Raw genomic sequence first — 20607 nt, 5'->3', positions numbered from 1 at the left:
ACGGAGCGACGGCAGCAGATCGCTGCTATAAGAGTCGTTTGTTTTTCATCATATTGAACAATGTCAATGTCAATTGAACAATGTCATCAATGAACAATGTCGGCTGATCGTTGCCTTCTTTTCCACAGGACGAATATCGCCCGTATAAATCGTTCCGTGGAATAGGGCCTTTACTCTGTGACCTCTGAAGAGGTCATTGCAAAGGGGGCTGCTATTGTCTTTTATTGATGTTATCTGTCAATTGGTGTCACCTGTATTTTACACTTCAAAACAGCCTCCTCTTATAACTACAGACAGAACAGGAAGTCTCAGCTTAGTTTAAGACCTAGTGGTGAGAATCAAGAATTGCAAGGTTTCAAGAACATTTTATAATATAGATGGTAGAATAGAAAATTAGAAAAAAAAAAGTTAATAAATAGGTTTACCATAAAAACATTATTTAAACAATAGCCCATTTTCTGATGACACATTCCTTTTAATCCCTAGATACATCAGTAGATTTGTGGTTGGCTGAAGGATAGATATCAGAGGGTCGGTAGATGGTTAGACAGATAGATATTGTAGATGTATGCAGATATGTATTATATACATTGTAGTTAGAGATGAGCGAACCGGGTTCGGGTTCGAGTCCATCCGAACCCGAACGATCGGCATTTGATTAGCTGGGGCTGCTGAACTTGGATAAAGCTCTAAGGTTGTCTGGAAAACATGGATACAGCCAATGACTATATCCATGTTTTCCACATAGCCTTAGGGCTTTATCCAACTTCAGCAGCCACCGCTAATCAAATGCCGAAAGTTCGGGTTCGGATGGACTCGAGCATGCTCCAGGTTCGCTCATCTCTAACTGTAATCTATATATCTCATAAATCAATGTATTTCCCTATCATATTAATAGTGTCTATTCTGAGAACAAAGGTTACAAGTGGTGTGCCAGGGGGCTGTTTTGTTTATTATATTTAAGTAATTTAAAAGAGTGTTCCACTCAAACATAACTTTTGATATGTTGCTGCCCATAGTGAGATTTAGGCTGCATTCACGTGTCTCGTGTTCTATCCAGGGAAACAAGGACGACACAGTCGTTGAATGCAAATCCTGAACTGTTTGAATTGTGGCTCTGTCATTACAGTACTTCAGTGATTCAAAGAGTTTTCCTGTTGCCAGCATGATGCTGATACATCATGCCATCCGGGGGAAACAGTCCAGGACTTGCCATTATCTATTCAGTCTTCTTTCCCCAGTTCTGAGCTGCTGCTTTCTGCTGAAGAGACAAAAATCTGTGACAGCTTTTTTTCTCTGTCTCCTCCTCCTCCCTTCCTTCTGAGACGGCTGATGTAAACAAGCCCCTGACTGGCCTTATCTGCAACATTGTAGATTCTTTGTAAAGCCAGAAGGGATAATCACAGTGAGGTTATTAGCAACTTAACCTCAGAGTAACCCTCCAAGCATTACAAAGAAGCTACAAAGTTGCAGATAAAGCCAGTCACAGACTTGTTTAAATCAGCTGTCTTGGCAGGGAGGGGGAAGGAGGGGAAGACGGAAAGAAAAGCTTACACACAGATTTTTTTGTTTTTAGCAGAAAGCTGCAGCTCAGAACTGGGTGAAGGAGTCTAAATACATAAGAAAAAGTGTGGAATGAATTGTTAGTCTCACCATGGGCAGCAACAATTCAAAAGTTATGTGGAAGACCCCTTTAAGAGGTGGTTTGGTAGCTAAGGTTTGTCTGTTTGCTGATGACTAGAGATGAGCAAACCGGGTTCGGGTTGGAGTCCATCCGAACCCGAACATTCAGTATTTGATTAGCGGTGGCTGCTGAACTTGGATAAAACTCTAAGGTTGTATGGAAAACATGGATACAGCCAATGACTATATCCATGTTTTCCACATAGCCTTAGGGCTTTATCCAACTTCAGCAGCCACCGCTAATCAAATGCCGAAAGTTCGGGTTCAGATGGACTCGAGCATGCTCCAGGTTCGCTCATCTCTACTGATGACACAAAAGTGTTTGGTTAATATTCCTGGAGGTATTAGTAAAATGGATTATTATTTAGCCTAGATAAGTGGTCAAAACAAAAGGAAACTGCAGTTAAATGTTTCCAAATGTAAAATAATGCACTTGGGGAGAAGGAATCATTTATCCAATTACCATGTTGGCAGTTCTGCGTTGGTGAAGTCTTTAAAAGAGAAGGACTTAGGGGTAGTGACTGCAATCGTGCGGTTGGGAAAGCAAATTGTATACTGTGCTGTATATCTAGAGGTATAACTGGTAGCAAGAGGGAGATTGTGATCCCGCTGTATAGAGCTCTAGTGAGACCACATCTGGAATACTGTGTACAATTCTGTAAACCTCACCTAAAAAAGGATATTGATTAAATAAAACGGGTCCAAAGACGGGCTATAAAAACGGTGGAGGGTGTAAAGCATAAAACATATCAGGAAAGACTTAAAGTGTATTTGTGGTTATAACTTTCAAAATCTAAATCAACAGTAGATGTGATATAAAGCATATTTGCAACTTAAGTTATCATGGAAAACACTGCACTTCCTGTGTTTACACAAAACACAACAGTCACTGAGCTCAGGGAGATCCGTTGATACATTGTCCCCTATAAAAGAGTCCCCATTGATACATTGCCCCCTATAAAATTTGAATATGCAAAAAAGGGGTCCATGGAGCCTCAGTTACGAGTCTCAAAACACAGGAATAGCCAAATATCCCCCCAGGGAAGAAAAACCTGTTGCCAAGGGGTGTCTCCCTGTGGGGAGATCACCAAGCCACCCTGATACGTAGCCCCTTAAGTCCCACTCAGTTGCCAGTATTGGGACACAAATAGGGAAATACCAGGGTGGCTGCTTTTGTGTTAAAGTTCCATGTTTTTCAGGTCCTCTGGACGCTCACAGAGAAGACATGTGATTGATAGACACATTGAGACGGGACATTCTGTACAGGTCAGGACTTGACGTGTTTAGTCTCTTTTTTTTAACCAGCACAAAACTAAAAAGCCACCATCAGGAGACTGGACCTGGATTTAAGATAAGTAAAACTTTCTTTTACACCATAAGGCCCAGTTCACAGTGAGCAAAAACGGTAGAATTCAGCAGCTGGGGCAATCCGCCCCGGAATCCCACTGTGCTCAGTGTCCTGCGGTATCTCTATGGGAGGGCGCGTGCACCTCCGCTTCCTCCCCTCTCTGCTAAGATACTGCAGGACAATGAGCATGGCGGAGCATTCCGTGCCTGAGAGCTCCGTTGTGGAATTCCACCGTTTTTGCTCAGTGGGAACTGGGCAAATAATAAATGTAAATTGCAAACTTGCTTTATATCACATCCCCTGCTGGTTTAGATTTTAAAAGTTATAATGACAGTGACACTTTAAGGATTTGAATCTGTATAGGGAATTAGGAGACGTGATAGAAACCTTTAAATATGTTAAAGGACTAAACAGGGTTCAGGAGGAAAGGGTTTTTAGAAAAAAAACAAAACAACTCAAGAACAAGAGGACACAGTGAGAGGTTATTTGGGGGAAAGATCAGAAGCAACATGAAAAATATATTACTTTACTGAAAGAGTAGTAGATGCATGGAACAAACTTCCAGCAGATGTGGTTGGTAAATCTACAGTAACACAATATAAACATTCCTGGGCTAAACTGATATCCATCCTTAAAAAAAAAAAAAGGAATACTAAAAGGGCAGACTAGATGGACCCAGTGGTCTTTTTTTCTGCCGACAATCTTCTATGTAGATGGGAATACCCCTTTAAACCTGGTTTTCCAACAGACCTGGGAATAAAAACAAAAACATGCAAGCCATGTACAAAATGGAAAAAAAATGCTTTGGACTCCTTGCTCTTCCCATTAGAGATCACAACCATGTTTTGAGCGTAATTGAAGGCGACAATTACGTTTATTTTCTGTTTTGATTCCATTTCCAGTACTAAAGAGAACAGCTTTTTCCATTGAAAACATTAACAAAATTATGTTTGTAAATCTCTGATGTGAAGCAATTTGCAGCACACGGGGCAAATTCTCGGTAATTTCTGACAAATGTTACTGACAACCAAAAATATAATTTAAACAGCTAGGAATCCGAGCCATTTAGAAGGCAGTTACACTCATTTACCGACATTAAATGTGGTCCGAAATGCAAGATTATGTCAAATTAACATACAGGAGGCCGCAGCTCAGAAGACTATGAGCTATCTCGCTTTCTTTCATTCTATAGAAGTCATGGACTAGGTAAATGGCATGTTAAGGGGGATTATTGAGCACCATGCAGTTTATGTATTTAAAAGCTAGGTGTGACACAGGTTCGCTATGGGGCATTTTCTCTGCCTGTGGGTAATTCCTTTTTGCTGTAAGAGTGTACTATCACATCCTCTATTTTGACAGGTTTACAAGCGCAGCAATTTAAACTTACCCTTGGGATAATATTGTGTGCCGCTTACCCATTACATGCATGAAAAGAAGAGTTGCAATTACATTATTGTCTACATGAGCGGACTTATTCTGATGGAAATAACCAATAAGAGGATTCTGCTACCGTTCCAGGTGTTTAATTCAATGCCCAGTATACAAAATATGAATCAATCTACTGCAGACACAATTCATCTAGTAGCATCATCGAGTCTGCACCTCTCTCTCGGATCACAAAAGCTGGCAGTGCCAGCGGTTTTACTACATATGTGTATGTACAGGAACGTAGGTACACAGCACTATCAATCTGTTTTACAGCATTATACTGCGCTGATGGACAAAACATTGCACAGATGAATGGTCAGGAGGTGCCATGGTAATAGGAAAATTATACCAAAGTGATAGGCGCCAGAAAGTTGGGCACATTGGCTTCCTAGCATGTGTTCAGCCCAAGCCATAATATAATTTTGAGATGCTCTAACACAAACCGCAGCACAAAGTGTTCAAAGATAAATAAATACATTTCAAAGTGAAAAAACAAAACCAAACATATATTGCAACTTAGATGCACAGAGTTTAGGTGCCGGCCCAGGGGCTGCACTCCTCACTCTCTTGCCACAGCCCCTGCTCTGTTCCCACATCTGCTCCACACTGGCACTCTCCATAGACCATAGTCTTCCCTTTTGCACTTTCATCTTCTGTCTACAAGGGACAGCTGCACAGTTCTGCATTATTTTAAAGGACCAGTGGACACATTACTAGTTCTTCCCCCACCTATCCTACATAGACATCTATTATTTAAAGGGTTCACCAGATCAGCTCTATTTACTAAGATGCAGGTGCCTCTTAGAAAATCCAGCACAGTGCATGGGGAGGGGGCTTTATGCTAGTATGCTAGCATTTCCTCCCCTCTCCTGTATGACCTGGACCTGCCTGACCCACTGTTCCCTTCATTGAGGTTCGGCCCCATAAGCTTCTATTTATATTTTAGCCATATTTGTATTTTGATCCCTGTAGATTTTTTTATGTGACTTACTATACATTCTTATGCTGTCTTAATTAATAAATGCTCATAGGGCAATAAGCTTAATACCCAGAGGGCTGATTTTTGTATTTTATGGTTCTACGGTTGCTTTTGCACTTAGTTAACCTCAGTATTGTTTTAGATGGATTTGGGTGAGCTGTTTCCTTCTGTTTTATTTTATGTTCTCAGACATGTGAACATTTACTGATCACAATGGCTATATCTCAATATCACAGCAGTTCACGGGTACAAGACCTGATGCAAAAATTTACTGTAAATGACAATAACGCTTTAAAGCTGACGAGAGTGTTCCTCCATGCCACTCCTGCCGTATGCTTGGGCCCCAAGCAGGTGGTATAAAAAGTCATAAACACACGGCATGCTTCATGGGTTTACAGAAACAAATACAGACTCACATACTGTTTGCCGTCACTCAGCTGTTTTTGATGCAATAAAAGTCTCATGGTTTTGTAGAACATGGCACCACAGTTGCTTTGCAGTACTAGGGTCCTGGGTTCCACCGTGTCCTCCAGTTTTCTACCATACTTAAAACTATATTGTAAGGTTAAAGTGGTTATCTAGGATTACAAAAACCTGCCCATTTCTTCCATAAACAGCACCACTCTTGTTCTGGTTTTGCAACTAAACTGACTTGAGCTATAATATAATTCTACATGCAATTTATACAGTGTTGCAGAATATGTTAGAGCTATTGTTTCCAGTATTTTAATTTATTTGTATAGCACCAAGGTTAGGTTCAGAGTTTGGATTTAACACTTGCATCAGAACCACAGAATGAAAACCATGGCCGAACAGCATGTTGGTTTTGATTCTTTGATTTTAGAAAATATCTGTAGAGCTGCTTCCATGGATATCTGCAGTTATGGTAGCAAATCTCATTTTACAAGTGAATTTCAATGCTGCAGTTACATTTATCTGAACGAACAAAAATCACGACACTTCTTAAAAAAATAAAATAGGGCAGTTATCAATTGCAAAAAGTAAATTAGATGTGTACATGTCACTGACATTTAGGTCACATACAGACACTGCAGATGCAATGATTTAAAGGGGTACTCCACTTAAGAAAATTTTGCCTATAATCTAAGCTTGTTTGTAATAGGTTTCTATTACATAAATTGGACAGTTATTGTAACGGTCCAATCTGTAACCTTGCCCACCACTGACATCACACCAAACAGCAAGCACCTGGCCAAGGGGCCGGGAAACAACAGAACAGTGACAGCCTCCAGAGAGTGGCTGTAGATAACCGATATTTTGTTTAGGGTAGCTTCCCATGCAAGATATCCGCAGCGGATTTCTCACTGCGAATATGTCAAACTCAGCGCCATTAAAGGGAACCCGCTACAGCCCCCTATACTCACCTGATCCCGCCGGGTCCCGCTTCTGGATCCGGTCGGGTCACGGAGATATCAGCCGCTGCAGCCCGGCACGCGCGCTGAGAGATGAGTCCAACGCTCATAGAGAATGACGGAGCGCTGGACTCTCAGTCATTCTCTATGAGCGCGCCAGGCTGCAGCGGCTGAGATCTCCGTGACCAGACAGGATCCAGAAGCGGGACCCGGCGGGATCAGGTGAGTATAGGGGGGTGACAGGTTCCCTTTAACCCCTGTGGCCCGGGAACATACCGTACAGTATGTTCCCGGGCTGTGGGGATTAATGGTGCCGAGTTTGACATACTGAGTTTGAGTCAATGCCACTCAATTCACACGGGGTACAATTAACCTCCACTTTTGTTATCGGTGGGGGCCCCAGCAGAGACCCAATCAGTTAGTTCTGTGGATAAGGGATAACCTCCTTAAGGATCAAAGCTGAACTGCAAGAAGCAGAAAAGGATGAATCAGAATGAGGTGATCTGGGACTCTGAATAGAGTAAAAATTTTCTATTAGAACATTAACTATATATTTATTTAAATTGGCAACTACTGAACTGGGTTTGGCTCCTATTTTTTTAAGCAAGACACGCAAATGCACTATTTTCCTGCGTATAAGACTACTTTTTTAAGCCAGAAAAATCTTCTCAAAAGTCAGGGGTCGTCTTATACGGTGGGTGTCGTCTTATAGGGCAGGTGCTGAAAAACTTCAGTACCAGACTGGAAAATCTGTGGTCGCCACATATGGTGTGTGTGTGTGTGGGGGAGATAGAAAATGGCTGCCTCCCCACCATATGCAGCGACCATATGAAGGGCAGAGCAAGCTGCAGGTGTTCGGGGTATGGAAAAAAAGAGATATGGTAGAGTGGCATTGAACCCAGAAAAACACACCTCTCTCACCCGTCTGCTCTCCCGGTATTATTGTAACTCCTTCTCTGCCTTTCAGATCTCGCGGCTGTCTGATGTTTTTAATTAACTTTTATTTGGTGTGCGTTGGAAGAGGATTAGTCTTATACGGTAAGTATATCCCAAACTCTATATTTTAACTGGAAAAGTTGGGGGCCATCTTATACACCCAGTCGTCTTATACTCCGGAAAATACGGTAATTGTTTTATCTTGAAACAATGCTGTGATCAATTACTAAAACCTTTAGGAGTTAAACAAATGCACTACAATTACTTTTTTTTTAGAAGAATAGACACAAAGCAGGTGATATCGGAGGAATAAAGGGCAGGAATGTAATAACCATTGACAAATGATACAAGACTTCCATTATGAAAAGAAGTGAATACCTTTGATAATCTACAAGTGTATAGTCAGCGGCATAGGGCTTTGTTATACCTTATTGGGTGATCGCCACATGTTTTAGGCCTCTCCATAACAGAAACCCACTTATCATCGTAGCTAAAGAGGGAAAGGTCAAGGTAAGGGCTACCGCTGTAAGACTGGGCGCTGATAGGAAGCTGGCTCAAAAGCCTCCTCACTGCTTCAGTATGGCCTCCATACTTGGCATTCACAATGGTATCTTTAAACCTAGAAGCACAGAGATATGCAGTCAGATAAGGAGTATCAATGATAAGTGCACAGAACAATATATTCTACAAATGGAAAAATAAAGAGAATACATAAAGTACACAACTGAAGGCCACAAAGAACATGTTTATTCCTTTTTTTCTTACAACACATTAGAAAATCTTAAATTTCCTTTGAAAATCTTTGTTCATAATTTACTTTCTTGGATAATTTTAAATGATGATGATGATGACTTTTTTTTTTCCTTGGGGGGGGGGGGCATAAAACAGGTCAGGTAGTTACCTGCAGATGGAGGAAGATGTTAGATTATGGATTATAAGGGGGCTGGACAGGGCAGAGACCACTCGTATTTTTTGAGGGGGATTACAGTTAACAGTATTTGGACATTATAACCCTCCTCTAAACAGATAAAAAAAACAATAGCATCCTGAGGATCTACAATACAATTTAACATGTCTGGAAACAGCTTTGCATATGCTTCTTCAGATCTCTATCTGTGATCTAAATATTTACCACCAGATCTACTTGTCTTTTCTTCTTATTGAAGTCTAAAACTTGTGCTGTCACTTAAAAAAAAACCAAAACTAATTATTCTCAGAAAAATCAGCCCAGACGAGCACACATTTATTTTAATGAAGAGATATAGAGAAGCTGCTGCCAGACAATTCAAGCATTGGCTTATTGCCCTGTTGAGCAAAAACATTATTCATGTTAAAACCCAACATGCTTAGAGAGTATCTGTAATACTGATGTTTAGATTAGGTGCAGAGAAAAGAGAGACCTAATGCACGGTACCCAAAGAGTTCCAAGCACAGGTCTATTCCTAATTAATAAGACTCACATACAAAACTTTCCGGATGTCATATGGTTGCCCCTCTCTATGTCCGATTTGAAGACTGGGCAGAAGATTAGGATTAAAGATAGATTAGGATTAAAGATTTAAAGTGACTCTGTACCCACAATCTGTCCCCCCCAAACCACTTGTACCTTCGGATAGCTGCTTTTAATCCAAGATCTGTCCTGGGTTCCATTCAGCAGGTGATGCAGTTACTGTCCTAAAAAACAACTTTTAAACTTGCAGCCCTGTGCCCAACGGCCGTGGCTTGGAGTATCTGTGCCCTAACTTTGCACCACCCCTCCGTCCCTCCTCCCCACTCTCTTCACCATTTTTCCTATTCCTCTTCAGTTAAAACTGCACAGGTGCCTTAACAATCCAGCCCATGTGCTTTGCTGACACAGGTGATGAATAGTTGAAAATCTGCCTGGAGCATTCCTAATAGAGGAGGGTGGGGAGGAGGGACAGAGAGGGTGTGCCAGCCTACTGTATACACAATCTAGGCCACGGCCGTTTTGCACAGGGCTGCAAGTTTAAGTTGTTTTTTAGCACAATAACTGCATCACCTGCCGAACGGACCCCAGGACAGATCTTGGATTAAGAGCAGCTTTCTGAAGGTAAAAGAGGTTTGGGGGGTCAAATTGTGGGTATAGAGTCGCTTTAAGACTTGGTGCCGCCAACATCTGTCTCGTATTGCTATTGAAACTGAGAAAAATAGAAAGAAATCTTCTAAGAATTCAATCATGTCCTCATCTCCCTCTCTTCTTGAGTGTTGTCCTGTCTCTTCCTGTAACACACCTGGCTATGGCAAGAGCCTTCACGCCCTGTCCTGACTGCAGAAGGGAACAAAGATTAGTAAACGGCCCCCTCAGCCATTCACAAGCCAAAAATTGAACAGAGAAGCAGAAAATTAAGCCCTATGTACTCCACAGGATTTCTACAAGACCATTCGTTTTATAAACATGCAGAAAATCCTTCACACTACATTTTGTTTACTTGTATTATTCATTTATATTTTTAGCGTTCCATAGAGTTATCATCAAATTCTATATTCCCCTAATAAACCCTACATGAAATCAGGGAAATGAGTTGGGACATTCAAATTGGTCTGGGAAGTTTAGTTGGAGTCTAAGCATAACTAGATGTTATGTTGCTACTAGAAATGAGCGAATATTCATCCGAACTTCACTGTGCGGCATTTATTGGATGCAGCCCTAAGGATGCCTGGAAAACATGGATAGACATAGACACTATCCATGTTTTTCAGGACTCCCTAGGAATGCACCCAATTTCAGCCATCGATACTTGAATGCCACACGCTGGGGTCCAGACGAACCCAAGCATGCTCGAGCTTCACTCATCTCTAGTTGCTACACTTTTTGATCTGCATAGAAACTAATGCAAAATTATAGATCTGTTAATCTGCCTGCCATTTCTAACAACCCCCTTGCTGATCGCTGGGAATTACCATGGTTTGTTGCCCAGCGACAACAGCTAATTGTAGGAAAGTGGACAGCAGACAGCAAACTAACTAAAACTGGACTGACACCAAATATCCACTATGTCTATGGGCTTATTTGTGTACGAGTTGAAGTTTAGAAGACAAAATGGCACCTTACCTGCGCTGGATCTGTCTGGCAAAGTTGTTGCTGGAGGCTGAGCAGGGGAATTGCACGGCTTCACTGTGAAGAGTGGCATTGCGGAAAAGGTCGCAGAAGTTTTCAAACAGCTCCAGCAGCTCATTGGACGTGTTCTCAAAGACCGCAATGACTTCTGTAGTAACCATATTATACACTACAAAGAATGAAGGCTGGAAAAGACAAAAAATACAAGACTAGCATAAAATATTCAGAAATTATCATGTACCGTACTAAATATATGTTGTAATATTATTTTACACGTTTGCATTTTTCTTCCAATAAGTACTTACAAACACAGTTCTCTAAAAAAAAAAAAAAAAAAAAAAGATCCACCCTACAAATCTAAAGCTGCCCATATGCATTAATGTCACTGAACTCCAATGCCCATGCCAATTTTATGGGATGCACTGACCTTCTAATGCATATGGGACCTCGCATTTAAATTATAACATCTAGACCTTTCGTTCTGTTGTCAGCCTCTACCCTAAAGGGGTTGTCTTGTTGAGATTTTTTTTAAATACCCTATTGAAGAATTTTCAGAAGATAGGGGGTGGGGGGTTCTATTCAGGATTCTCATCTCTTCTCCATAATACAGTGTGGTGATAAAGACATCTCACTCTGGACAAAGACAGTCCACTGTAAATAAGGACTATGTAATGGTGCTGACAGTTTTACCAACATATACAGCTGATCACTGACACCAGGGAAATACCACAACAACAGGGGTGGTGCTGTATTTGCCCAAAAATTAGCCTGTTTTGAGTTTTGATACCGTATGACCTTTTTTTTTTTTACTAATCCTATAACACATTTAACAAATATAGTCTATATGTAATATGTAGCAGATTGCACCCAGAAAAGTAGTTGTATGCATGTCTGGCACAAAGAACCTATACTGCTTTTTTCCAAAATTCTGTATAGTAGTCAACACATTACACTTAAAGTGACACTGTCACCCCCTTAGTGCATTCTGACATCTCTACACAGGTGTAAAGGGTAAATTTAGTGTTTTTCATATCTTATTTCATATCATACGTCATGGTGCTTGTTCAAGTAAAAAGTGTCCTTTTATCAACTGCAGATTGTATTAAGTGGGCGTGGTCTCGCGGCACTAGCGCCACATAACCCCGCCCACAACGGCACGGTTGGCCCCGCCCCCTTGACGCCCATTGGTTGTCCAACGTAAAGGGGGTGGAGTCTAGACCTTTCGGCCAGCCTGTTCCAATGGCCGGCGAGGGGGCGGGGCCAAGTGTGCCGTTGTGGGCGGGGTTATGTGGCGCTAGTGCCGCGAGGCCACGCCCACTTAATACAATCTGCAGATGATAAAAGGACACTTTTTACTTGAACAAGCACCATGACATATGATATGAAATAAGGTATGAAAAACACTAAATTTACCCTTTACACCTGTGTAGAGATGTCAAAATGAACAAAGGGGGTGACAGTGTCACTTTAAGCCTTCTCTACATAATAGCCATAATAGTGTTTTGCTTTAAATGCTATGGTCCTATAAATGTATTTTTTAATGATTGCATAGTACTTATTATAGTGCAAAAAGGAATAGGTCATTAATAAAAACATTCAGTTTCTGTTCTGCAGCCACGTGTTTTCAGATATAGTGCTGCTCTGTGCCTTTCAGAGGGAAGTTGCCTGACAGCTTGGTATCTGGACCCTCTGGGTCTTGACTAGAGATGAGTGCAGATTTGATGCTGCAGATATTGTGTCTTTATGACTGAACACAACATAAAATCTGCTGCTTCAAATCTCCGCCCTCAAATCTGTTGCAGATCCTGTACATATGAAAGCACCCATAGGGTAGCTTCACACGTACCAGATCCGCAGCGGATTTTACCCTGCGATTTGCAGTAAAATCCACTGCGGATCCTGGTATAGTGAAGTTCTATGGAGTCACATATCCAAAGCGGAATGAAAATGAGGCCCGGAGTATACATTACCTGCTCGGCGCTGCACCTGTGTAAAGCTCCCGGCTCCCCTCGCTTCTCATCAGCCAATCAGTGCTGCCGTGGCTTATAGGGAGCGACAGGAGCCATGAAATCCGCTGCGGATCGGGTACGTGTGAAGCTACCCTTAAAGAGAATCTGTTATGCTGAAAATGTAGACTAATCTTAGACTAATATTAAACAGATTTATAAGTATTGTTAATGGGAAAGGATTCAGTAAAACTAAAACATTACTAACTTAAACCATCTTCTGGTATTAGGAGTCCAGTGGGCGGTTCCATAAATGACTGACGGTTATCTCGGTATATGCGCTTAAAGGGGTATTCCCCCCAAAATTATTTTTGCATTAATACGTCGCCCACCCGTAGCTTTCCATCTTTCCAATATCAAGGTATTAAAGATTCTGCACAGTTTTGCTGTTATCTAGGTACATTCACCCCCACCATATGCATAGAATCATCACCTCTCAGTCCAACCCGACACGCTCCCTGCTCCTGGCCCGCACCCTCCGAGACAGCATCACGTGTCTTCCTTCTCTTCAATGGGCCGGGTTAGCATGTAACCCATTAAAACTGAAGTGAAGGAGGACTCGGGGTGGCTGATGTAAGAGAGAGAGACAGTGATCAGTGCAGCTGTCACTGTCTCCCTCTCTAACTGTAGCCACACCAGTCACCTGTACCGTGTGCCACCCCCAGCCCCAGAGCTCACCCCCTAACTGTGCCCCCCATCACCCCTGTCACTCACGGCTTACTCGCGCCCCTCGCCCACAACACAACCTCCCTCCCCCCGTGCTCATCCGCGGCACCTCACCTTCCTTACCAGCGGCACCCCTCACCCCCCCCCCCTCGCACGTTGGGCTCATCGGCGGCATCACCCGTGGCGGCGCTTACCGGCACCCCCCGTTGCCGCCCCCCCCCGCTGGGTCACCCACGGCTCACTGTTAACCCCAGCTCCCTCGTGCCGCCCGCTCACCACCGGCGACATCTTTCCTCTGCTGGCCTGTTCCGCGGCACCTCCCGTGACCTGCGGCAGCGCTAACCGGCACCCCCCTCCTCTGCTGGGCTCAATCGCGGCACCCCTCCCCCCCTGGTCACCCGCGGCTCACTCGTGCTGCCCGCTCACCACCCCAGTTTACCGGCGGCATCCCCCCCTGCTAGGCCTATCCGCAACACCTCCCGTCCCATCGTGCCACCCGATCACCGTCCCAGTATACCATCGGCATACCATCACGACACACCCCCCCCCTTCACCCGCGGCTCACTTGTGCTGCTCGCCCGCGGCACCCCCATCACCCTCACCATCCCAGCTTACCGGCGGCACCCCTTCCCCCTGGGCTCAACAGATCGGTCTCACCCGTCCACCCACCTATCTCAGCTCTGCTGCACCGTCTCAGCTCTGCTGCACCGTGCCACCGTCTCAGCTCTGCTGCACCGTGCCACCGTCTCAGCTCTGCTGCACCGTGTCACCGTCTCAGCTCTGCTGCACCGTGTCACCTTCTCAGCTCTGCTGCACCGTGTCACCTTCTCAGCATTGCTGCACCGTGTCACCGTCTCAGCTCTGCTGCACCGTGTCACCTTCTCAGCTCTGCTGCACCGTGTCACCTTCTCAGCTCTGCTGCACCGTGTCACCTTCTCAGCTCTGCTGCACCGTGTCACCTTCTCAGCTCTGCTGCACCGTGTCACCTTCTCAGCTCTGCTGCACCGTGTCACCTTCTCAGCTCTGCTGCACCGTGTCACCTTCTCAGCTCTGCTGCACCGTGTCAACTTCTCAGCTCTGCTGCACCATGTCACCATCTCAGCTATGCTGCACTGTGTCACCATTTCAGCTCTGCTACTTCATCATCATCATCAGGCATAAGCATTGCATGATGGGAAATGTAGTTTCCTATCTTGATAATAGACCATCTTTTAAAAAATAATGTGTAACTCAGGAACGACAGCAGCTAGAAAGATGGGAGACGGCTCAAAATACTCAGGGCGACTTGGTGAGTAAGACCATCTAGGTTTGGGAGCATTACATTTTTTTTGCTCTTGGGGGGGGGGGGGGGGCGGGGGAATACCCCTTTAACTACTAATCCCAAGAGAAGGTTTAGATGAATAAGGTATGACTTTTACTGAATCTTTTCCTACAACCATACATATAATCATCTTTTACTCTAAAACATGGTGCCCACAGATCGGAGTGCATTTTCCAAGGGTAAATAAACTGTTACCTCCCCCATGAAAGAATTTAGAAATGTCTTTATACCTGTACCTGTGATGGGTCGTTGACTCGTAGTGTAACCACATCCTCACTAGTATACTTGATAAATAGGTGACTTTCATCCAGAAGTTGCATTTTCCACATCCTAAGTTGTCTCAGCTGGTCAAAATATTGGAAAAATCGCCTTTTGGCCATTGCACTTCCATCACGCTCTGCTCTCCTCCACAGATATACCAAAAGTCTGTGCTTTAAAGAATTAATAAATGGCTCTTTGTATAAATTTGCCATTCCAGTTTGAGTTTCCCGTTGAACTTCGGGGTAAACAGCTGACAATATTAAAAGGTCATCCTCATAACAGAATCGTCCTATTGTCCGTACATCGATGAAGGTGCCTTCCGCAGTGACCTGAAAAACATGAATGGTTTGTTGCTGCACAGATAGAATAGCCAAAATGTTTTTATATAAGTAGAGGCCTTGGTTGTGAGAAAGAATGATTTTGTCACATTTAAAGGTCCTTGTGTCGCAGAGTCGGCCCGTGTGGAGGTCTATTATGTGAAGGGAGTAGTCCTCAAGAGGAGACCTTGGGTTGGGAGTCACAGACTCACTATTACGATAAATTTCATAAAAAGGTGGGTACGGTTCTTCTGGAAGATAGGCTGCTGATCCCACAATGACATAGCGGCAGTCATCAGTAAACAAGCTGCATTCTCTGTTCAAGTGCTCCCCATTGGAAGCTACATTAGTGATATGAAGGAGGACAAAGAAACGTTCAAACAATCGCCCTCGAATGTTCACGGACCGCTGATCATTAGAATTCGCCAAGATCTCCCCCTCGTACCCATTTAAAAGATCTTCAGCTGCTTGGCAGCCTTGATACTCATAAATCTCTAAGGAGGTCTGATCTGAGGAAAAGGCAATAAAGTATCTACCGTCAGGGGAGAACTTGCGCAGAAAACAAGGCGGCTTTTCCACATTGACCACAGTGTAGTTGGGAAAGACATTCTGATGGAAAACACGAACTTGGTGCCAGTGAGAACCAGGCTTTCCAGAACTGATTTTCCGACGTTCGAGGCGATGGATTACATTTTGGTTCTGAATTCTCCTAGGTCTGATAGTAGGGGCGTCATGATCCATCTTAAACATAACTTCATCTATAAAACAGAAAAGAAAATCCAATAAATCCAACTGCAAAAGTACAGTAGAGCTTTGTCCCAAGAGCCATTTCTAACCATTAGTGATAAACCTATAAAGTGGACTTTGTCAGATGGATTCCCTCCATTACAATGAAATTTTACCCCTGCAGAACAAGTCTGTTGCTCTATGTAGATGGATGCACTCATGTAGAGGCAATGCTTACAGGGGAGAGTACCCCCATACATACACAGACCAACAATGTGCGTCATGAAGAAATAACCTCTGTGGCATCCCATGTACACATTTTTGTGCCCAATAGGTTCTTTTTGTGGCCGTCCTCTTGGACAGATGCCAATTGATAATGACGCAAATAATTATGAACATCATTTGCGCCCATCATTATCAAGGGGCAGACGACTTTTGTCGCTAAAGTGACAGCCGTCCAGAAAGACGGCCGTTGTTTTCTCGGTATGGGAAGATAGCCTTATAAGGAGTAGCCTTTCCTTATAAATATAGTGGGCACATAACTTTAGTGCCCTTTTGGTTACTAGTGGAATGAACAGGTCCCTGGCTTTTTCCACACTGGGTTGTGGAGCATTCATCAGAGGTGTATGGTGGCGTACTTCTTCAACATATACTTGTACACCTGATATATATCTATAGTGAATGTCATGAAGTGGTATCCATCATACATAAATAACCATATACCTCACAGTGTACTTTGCAGTAAATAACCGGTAACCCCCCACATAATGGCCAAACTGACAATTTTTTAAATCTTTGGTGGTGACGTCTAAGAATATGTTTATATATACATATACTCCACACTACTTCCTGACACATATATTAAAAAATGTGCTCCATATGTAAATATAGCATTATATTTAGCCAGTCTTACACACTGACCCCAGGACCTGACGCTGTTCTCCTATTCTCTATGCTATACTGCATGGAGCTGAGAGACATCTTTGCATGGAGGACACAACATATACAAGAGAGTGCTATCCAGTCTCAGAGGAGAAGATGTGGTGACTACTAGTCACGAGTCACCCTCCTTCACCCAGTCAGGCTTGATTGATGGCCTGAATGCAAAGCTTCTCCTTGGACGAGGGCACAGCAAGCGTGACTGAAGCCATCATGTCCACTCCCCCGTGTCTGTATAGCAGTCACTTATATATGGCACAAGCGCCATCCAAAGCTGTATTTAAAGGGAACCGGTCACCCCCCCCCGTGCCGGGGTGGCAGGCTCCCGGCCCCCCGCTACAGCCCCCTATACTCACCTGATCCCGCCGGGTCTCGCTTCTGGATCTGGTCAGGTCACGGAGATCTCAGCCGCTGCAGCCCAGCGCGCGCGCGCTGAGAGATGAGTCCAACGCTCATAGAGAATGACGGAGCGCTGGACTCAGCGGGATCAGGTGAGTATAGGGGGCTGTAGCGGGGGGTCGGGAGCCTGTCACCCTGGCACGGGGGGGGTGACAGGTTCCCTTTAACGCTATTCAGTGTTGCATAGAGCAGCATTAGAACATTGTTTTGCCCATCTGTCAGGTCCTGGGGCCAGGGTGTGAGGAACCAGGGATATAACAGGTTCTCTTTAAAGTGACTGTACCACCAGGCCCAGGCTGAAGCACTGGAGGCGGCCGACCCACCTTTAGTGGGAGGAAACTCCAGCCCCTCCATGACGTGACTCCATTAGAATCAATGGAACCCTACCATAGCGGGGCTAGGGTGTCCTCCCACGAAGAGCCCTAATCAAATAAATAAATTTGCGAACGAGCAACAATAAAAATAGGTCCAGGTCTTATAAAGCGATCAACAATTTCTCGTCTGGTCGTTAATCGTTAACTGTATTTCAACCAAACAATTATCGTTTAGATTCAAACGATTTAACGATAATCGTCCAATGGAATAGGGCCCTAAGGGTGGGTTGGCCTGCCTCCAGTGCTTCAGCCTGGGCCTGGTGGTACAGTCACTTTAAAAGCATTCAGCTTCGGAGAACATTTCCAAACCTGTACACTTTGACAGGTCACTACTTACTACTTCTAACCTTATCGCAGGATCAGTGGGGGAGGTCTGAGCAATTCTATCAGACGATTATCTGGTATCCTATGGATAGGTGATAGGTGGATAGACAATACACTGTCATCTAGTGATTCCCCCATTTACACAATATTACATACACTATTATAGGAACTACACAATGAAATTCTATATGCTACATTTATTAAGCATAGATAGGAAAATGTCAGTGATGTAAACCCAAGAGGTCAAAGAGTGACATATATTGTAGGACTCCAATGATAATCCTACATGCATCCAGCAGCACAGCAATACTCTGCCCTGTGCTGACAATAATGTAATGTAAATCAGAGATGAGGAACCTTCAGCTGCTGCAAAACTACAATTCCCATCATGCCTGGGAAGCCAAAAAGAAAGCTATGGCTGTCCAGGCATGATGGGACTTGTAGTTTTACAACAGCCGGCGGGCAGAAGGTTCCCCATCCCTGATGTAAACCAATGGCTCAGACTGTAACCTCATAGCTCTCCAGCTGTTGGTGAACTACAACACCCAGCAGTCTAGGAGTTTCCCAACAGCAGGCGGCCATAGGAAGGAGAGCACGGCTGTAACCCATAGGACTGCTCAGACTGTATCCAACTGTAGCAAACTCTCAGCTGTGACGTCACGTTTATAATGGGTAACTATCCAGAAGTGACGTCTTCCTTTACGGCACTACCACATACAAGGGCTGAACAGCGGTGGGCCATAGGGACTCTCCCACCCGTACACGTCTCCACAACAAAGTAGCTGTAAACTCAGGCGGTAGTATGAGCAGCAGACAAGTGAGTGTGAACAGGAACCATGTCTGCTTTATAACCCACAGCGTCCATTACAGTGACCAGCCTCCCCATACTCGGGCTCCCTGCCGGTAAGTGGCGGCGCTCAGCACTGATACTACAGCACTACGAGCTCCGGGTACTCACCGTTCAGGACCGTGCATGCGCAAACCTACTCTCGCGTTGCCAGAACGTTGCCAGTAGATGCTACTTCCAAATGGGCTAAAGGACCTTTGATGACATCATGCCCACGTGACCATCTCCCTGTGTGGGCGGAGCTAGTTTCAGCCTGCGTGCTCCCGGGGTTTTCTTTAGCACAGAAAAGTTATTGTAGTTAGTGAAGGCTTGAGAGATTGCTGTATGCGGTGCTGTCTGTGCATGGCTCTGCTGTTATGTGATGTTCTGCATGGACAGGGGGCTCTGCTGTTATGTGATGTTCTGCAGGGACAGGGGGCTGTGCTGTTATGTTCTGCAGGGACAGGGGGCTGTGCTGTTATGTGATGTTCTGCAGGGACAGGGGGCTCTGCTGTTATGTGATGTTCTGCAGGGACAGGGGGCTGTGCTGTTATGTGATGTTCTGCAGGGACAGGGGGCTGTGCTGTTATGTGATATTCTGCAGGGACAGGGGGCTGTGCTGTTATGTTCTGTAGGGGGGGCTGTGCTGTTATGTTCTGTAGGGACAAGGGGCTGTGCTGTTATGTGATATTCTGCAGGGACAGGGGGCTGTGCTGTTATGTTCTGTAGGGACAGGGGGCTGTGCTGTTATGTGATGTTCTGCAGGGACAGGGGGCTGTGCTGTTATGTGATATTCTGCAGGGACAGGGGGCTGTGCTGTTATGTGATATTCTGCAGGGACAGGGGGCTGTGCTGTTATGTGATATTCTGCAGGGACAGGGGGCTGTGCTGTTATGTTCTGCAGGGACAGGGGGCTGTGCTGTTATGTTCTGCAGGGACAGGGGGCTGTGCTGTTATGTGATATTCTGCAGGGACGGGGCTGTGCTGTTATGTGATATTCTGCAGGGACAGGGGGCTGTGGTTGTTATGCAATGTTCTGCAGGGACAGGGGGCTGTGCAGGTATGCAATGTTCTGCAGTGACAGGGGACTGTGCTGTTATGTGATATTCTGCAGGGACAGGGGGACTGTGCTGTTATGTTCTGTAGGGACAGGGGGCTGTGATTGTGCTCTTATGTTCTGCAGGGACAGGGGGCTGTGCTGTTATGTGATATTCTGCAGGGGGGGGCTGTGCTGTTATGTTCTGCAGGGACAGGGGGCTGTGCTGTTATGTTCTGCAGGGACAGGGGGCTGTGCTGTTATGTTCTGTAGGGACAGGGGGCTGTGCTGTTATGTGATATTCTGCAGGGACAGGGGGCTGTGCTGTTATGTAATATTCTGCAGGGACAGGGGGCTGTGGCTGTTATGCAATGTTCTGCAGGGACGGGGGCTGTGCAGGTATGCAATGTTCTGCAGGGACAGGGGGCTTTGCTGTTATGCAATGTTCTGCAGGGACAGGGGACTGTGCTGTTATGTGATATTCTGCAGGGGGACTGTGACTGTGCTGTTATGTTCTGTAGGGACAGGGGGCTGTGATTGTGCTGTTATGTTCTGCAGGGACAGGGGGCTGTGCTGTTATGTGATA

At 44.7% G+C, this 20607-nt stretch overlaps 1 protein-coding gene across 9 annotated transcripts in view; it reads right to left on the bottom strand.

Annotated features, from left to right (window-relative positions):
• The window catches only part of DET1 (DET1 partner of COP1 E3 ubiquitin ligase), a 42683-nt gene that overhangs the window by 7943 nt on the left and 14133 nt on the right, over positions 1 to 20607 (bottom strand). For 2 of the 9 annotated variants that reach the window (XM_069984814.1, XM_069984805.1), the window contains 3 exons: positions 15050 to 16155; positions 10821 to 11011; positions 8175 to 8366 (listed from right to left, as the gene is read on the bottom strand). In XM_069984814.1, the coding sequence (XP_069840915.1) occupies positions 8175 to 8366; positions 10821 to 11011; positions 15050 to 16147 (1481 nt within the window). In that variant the 5' untranslated portion in view covers positions 16148 to 16155. The other 7 variants (XM_069984821.1, XM_069984830.1, XM_069984844.1 and 4 more) reach the window with 7 other exon arrangements.

This window comes from Dendropsophus ebraccatus, chromosome 1 (assembly GCF_027789765.1).
Source record: "Dendropsophus ebraccatus isolate aDenEbr1 chromosome 1, aDenEbr1.pat, whole genome shotgun sequence".
Classification (NCBI taxonomy): Eukaryota; Metazoa; Chordata; class Amphibia; order Anura; family Hylidae; genus Dendropsophus; species Dendropsophus ebraccatus.
This window is presented reverse-complemented; position numbering and strand designations above follow the sequence as displayed.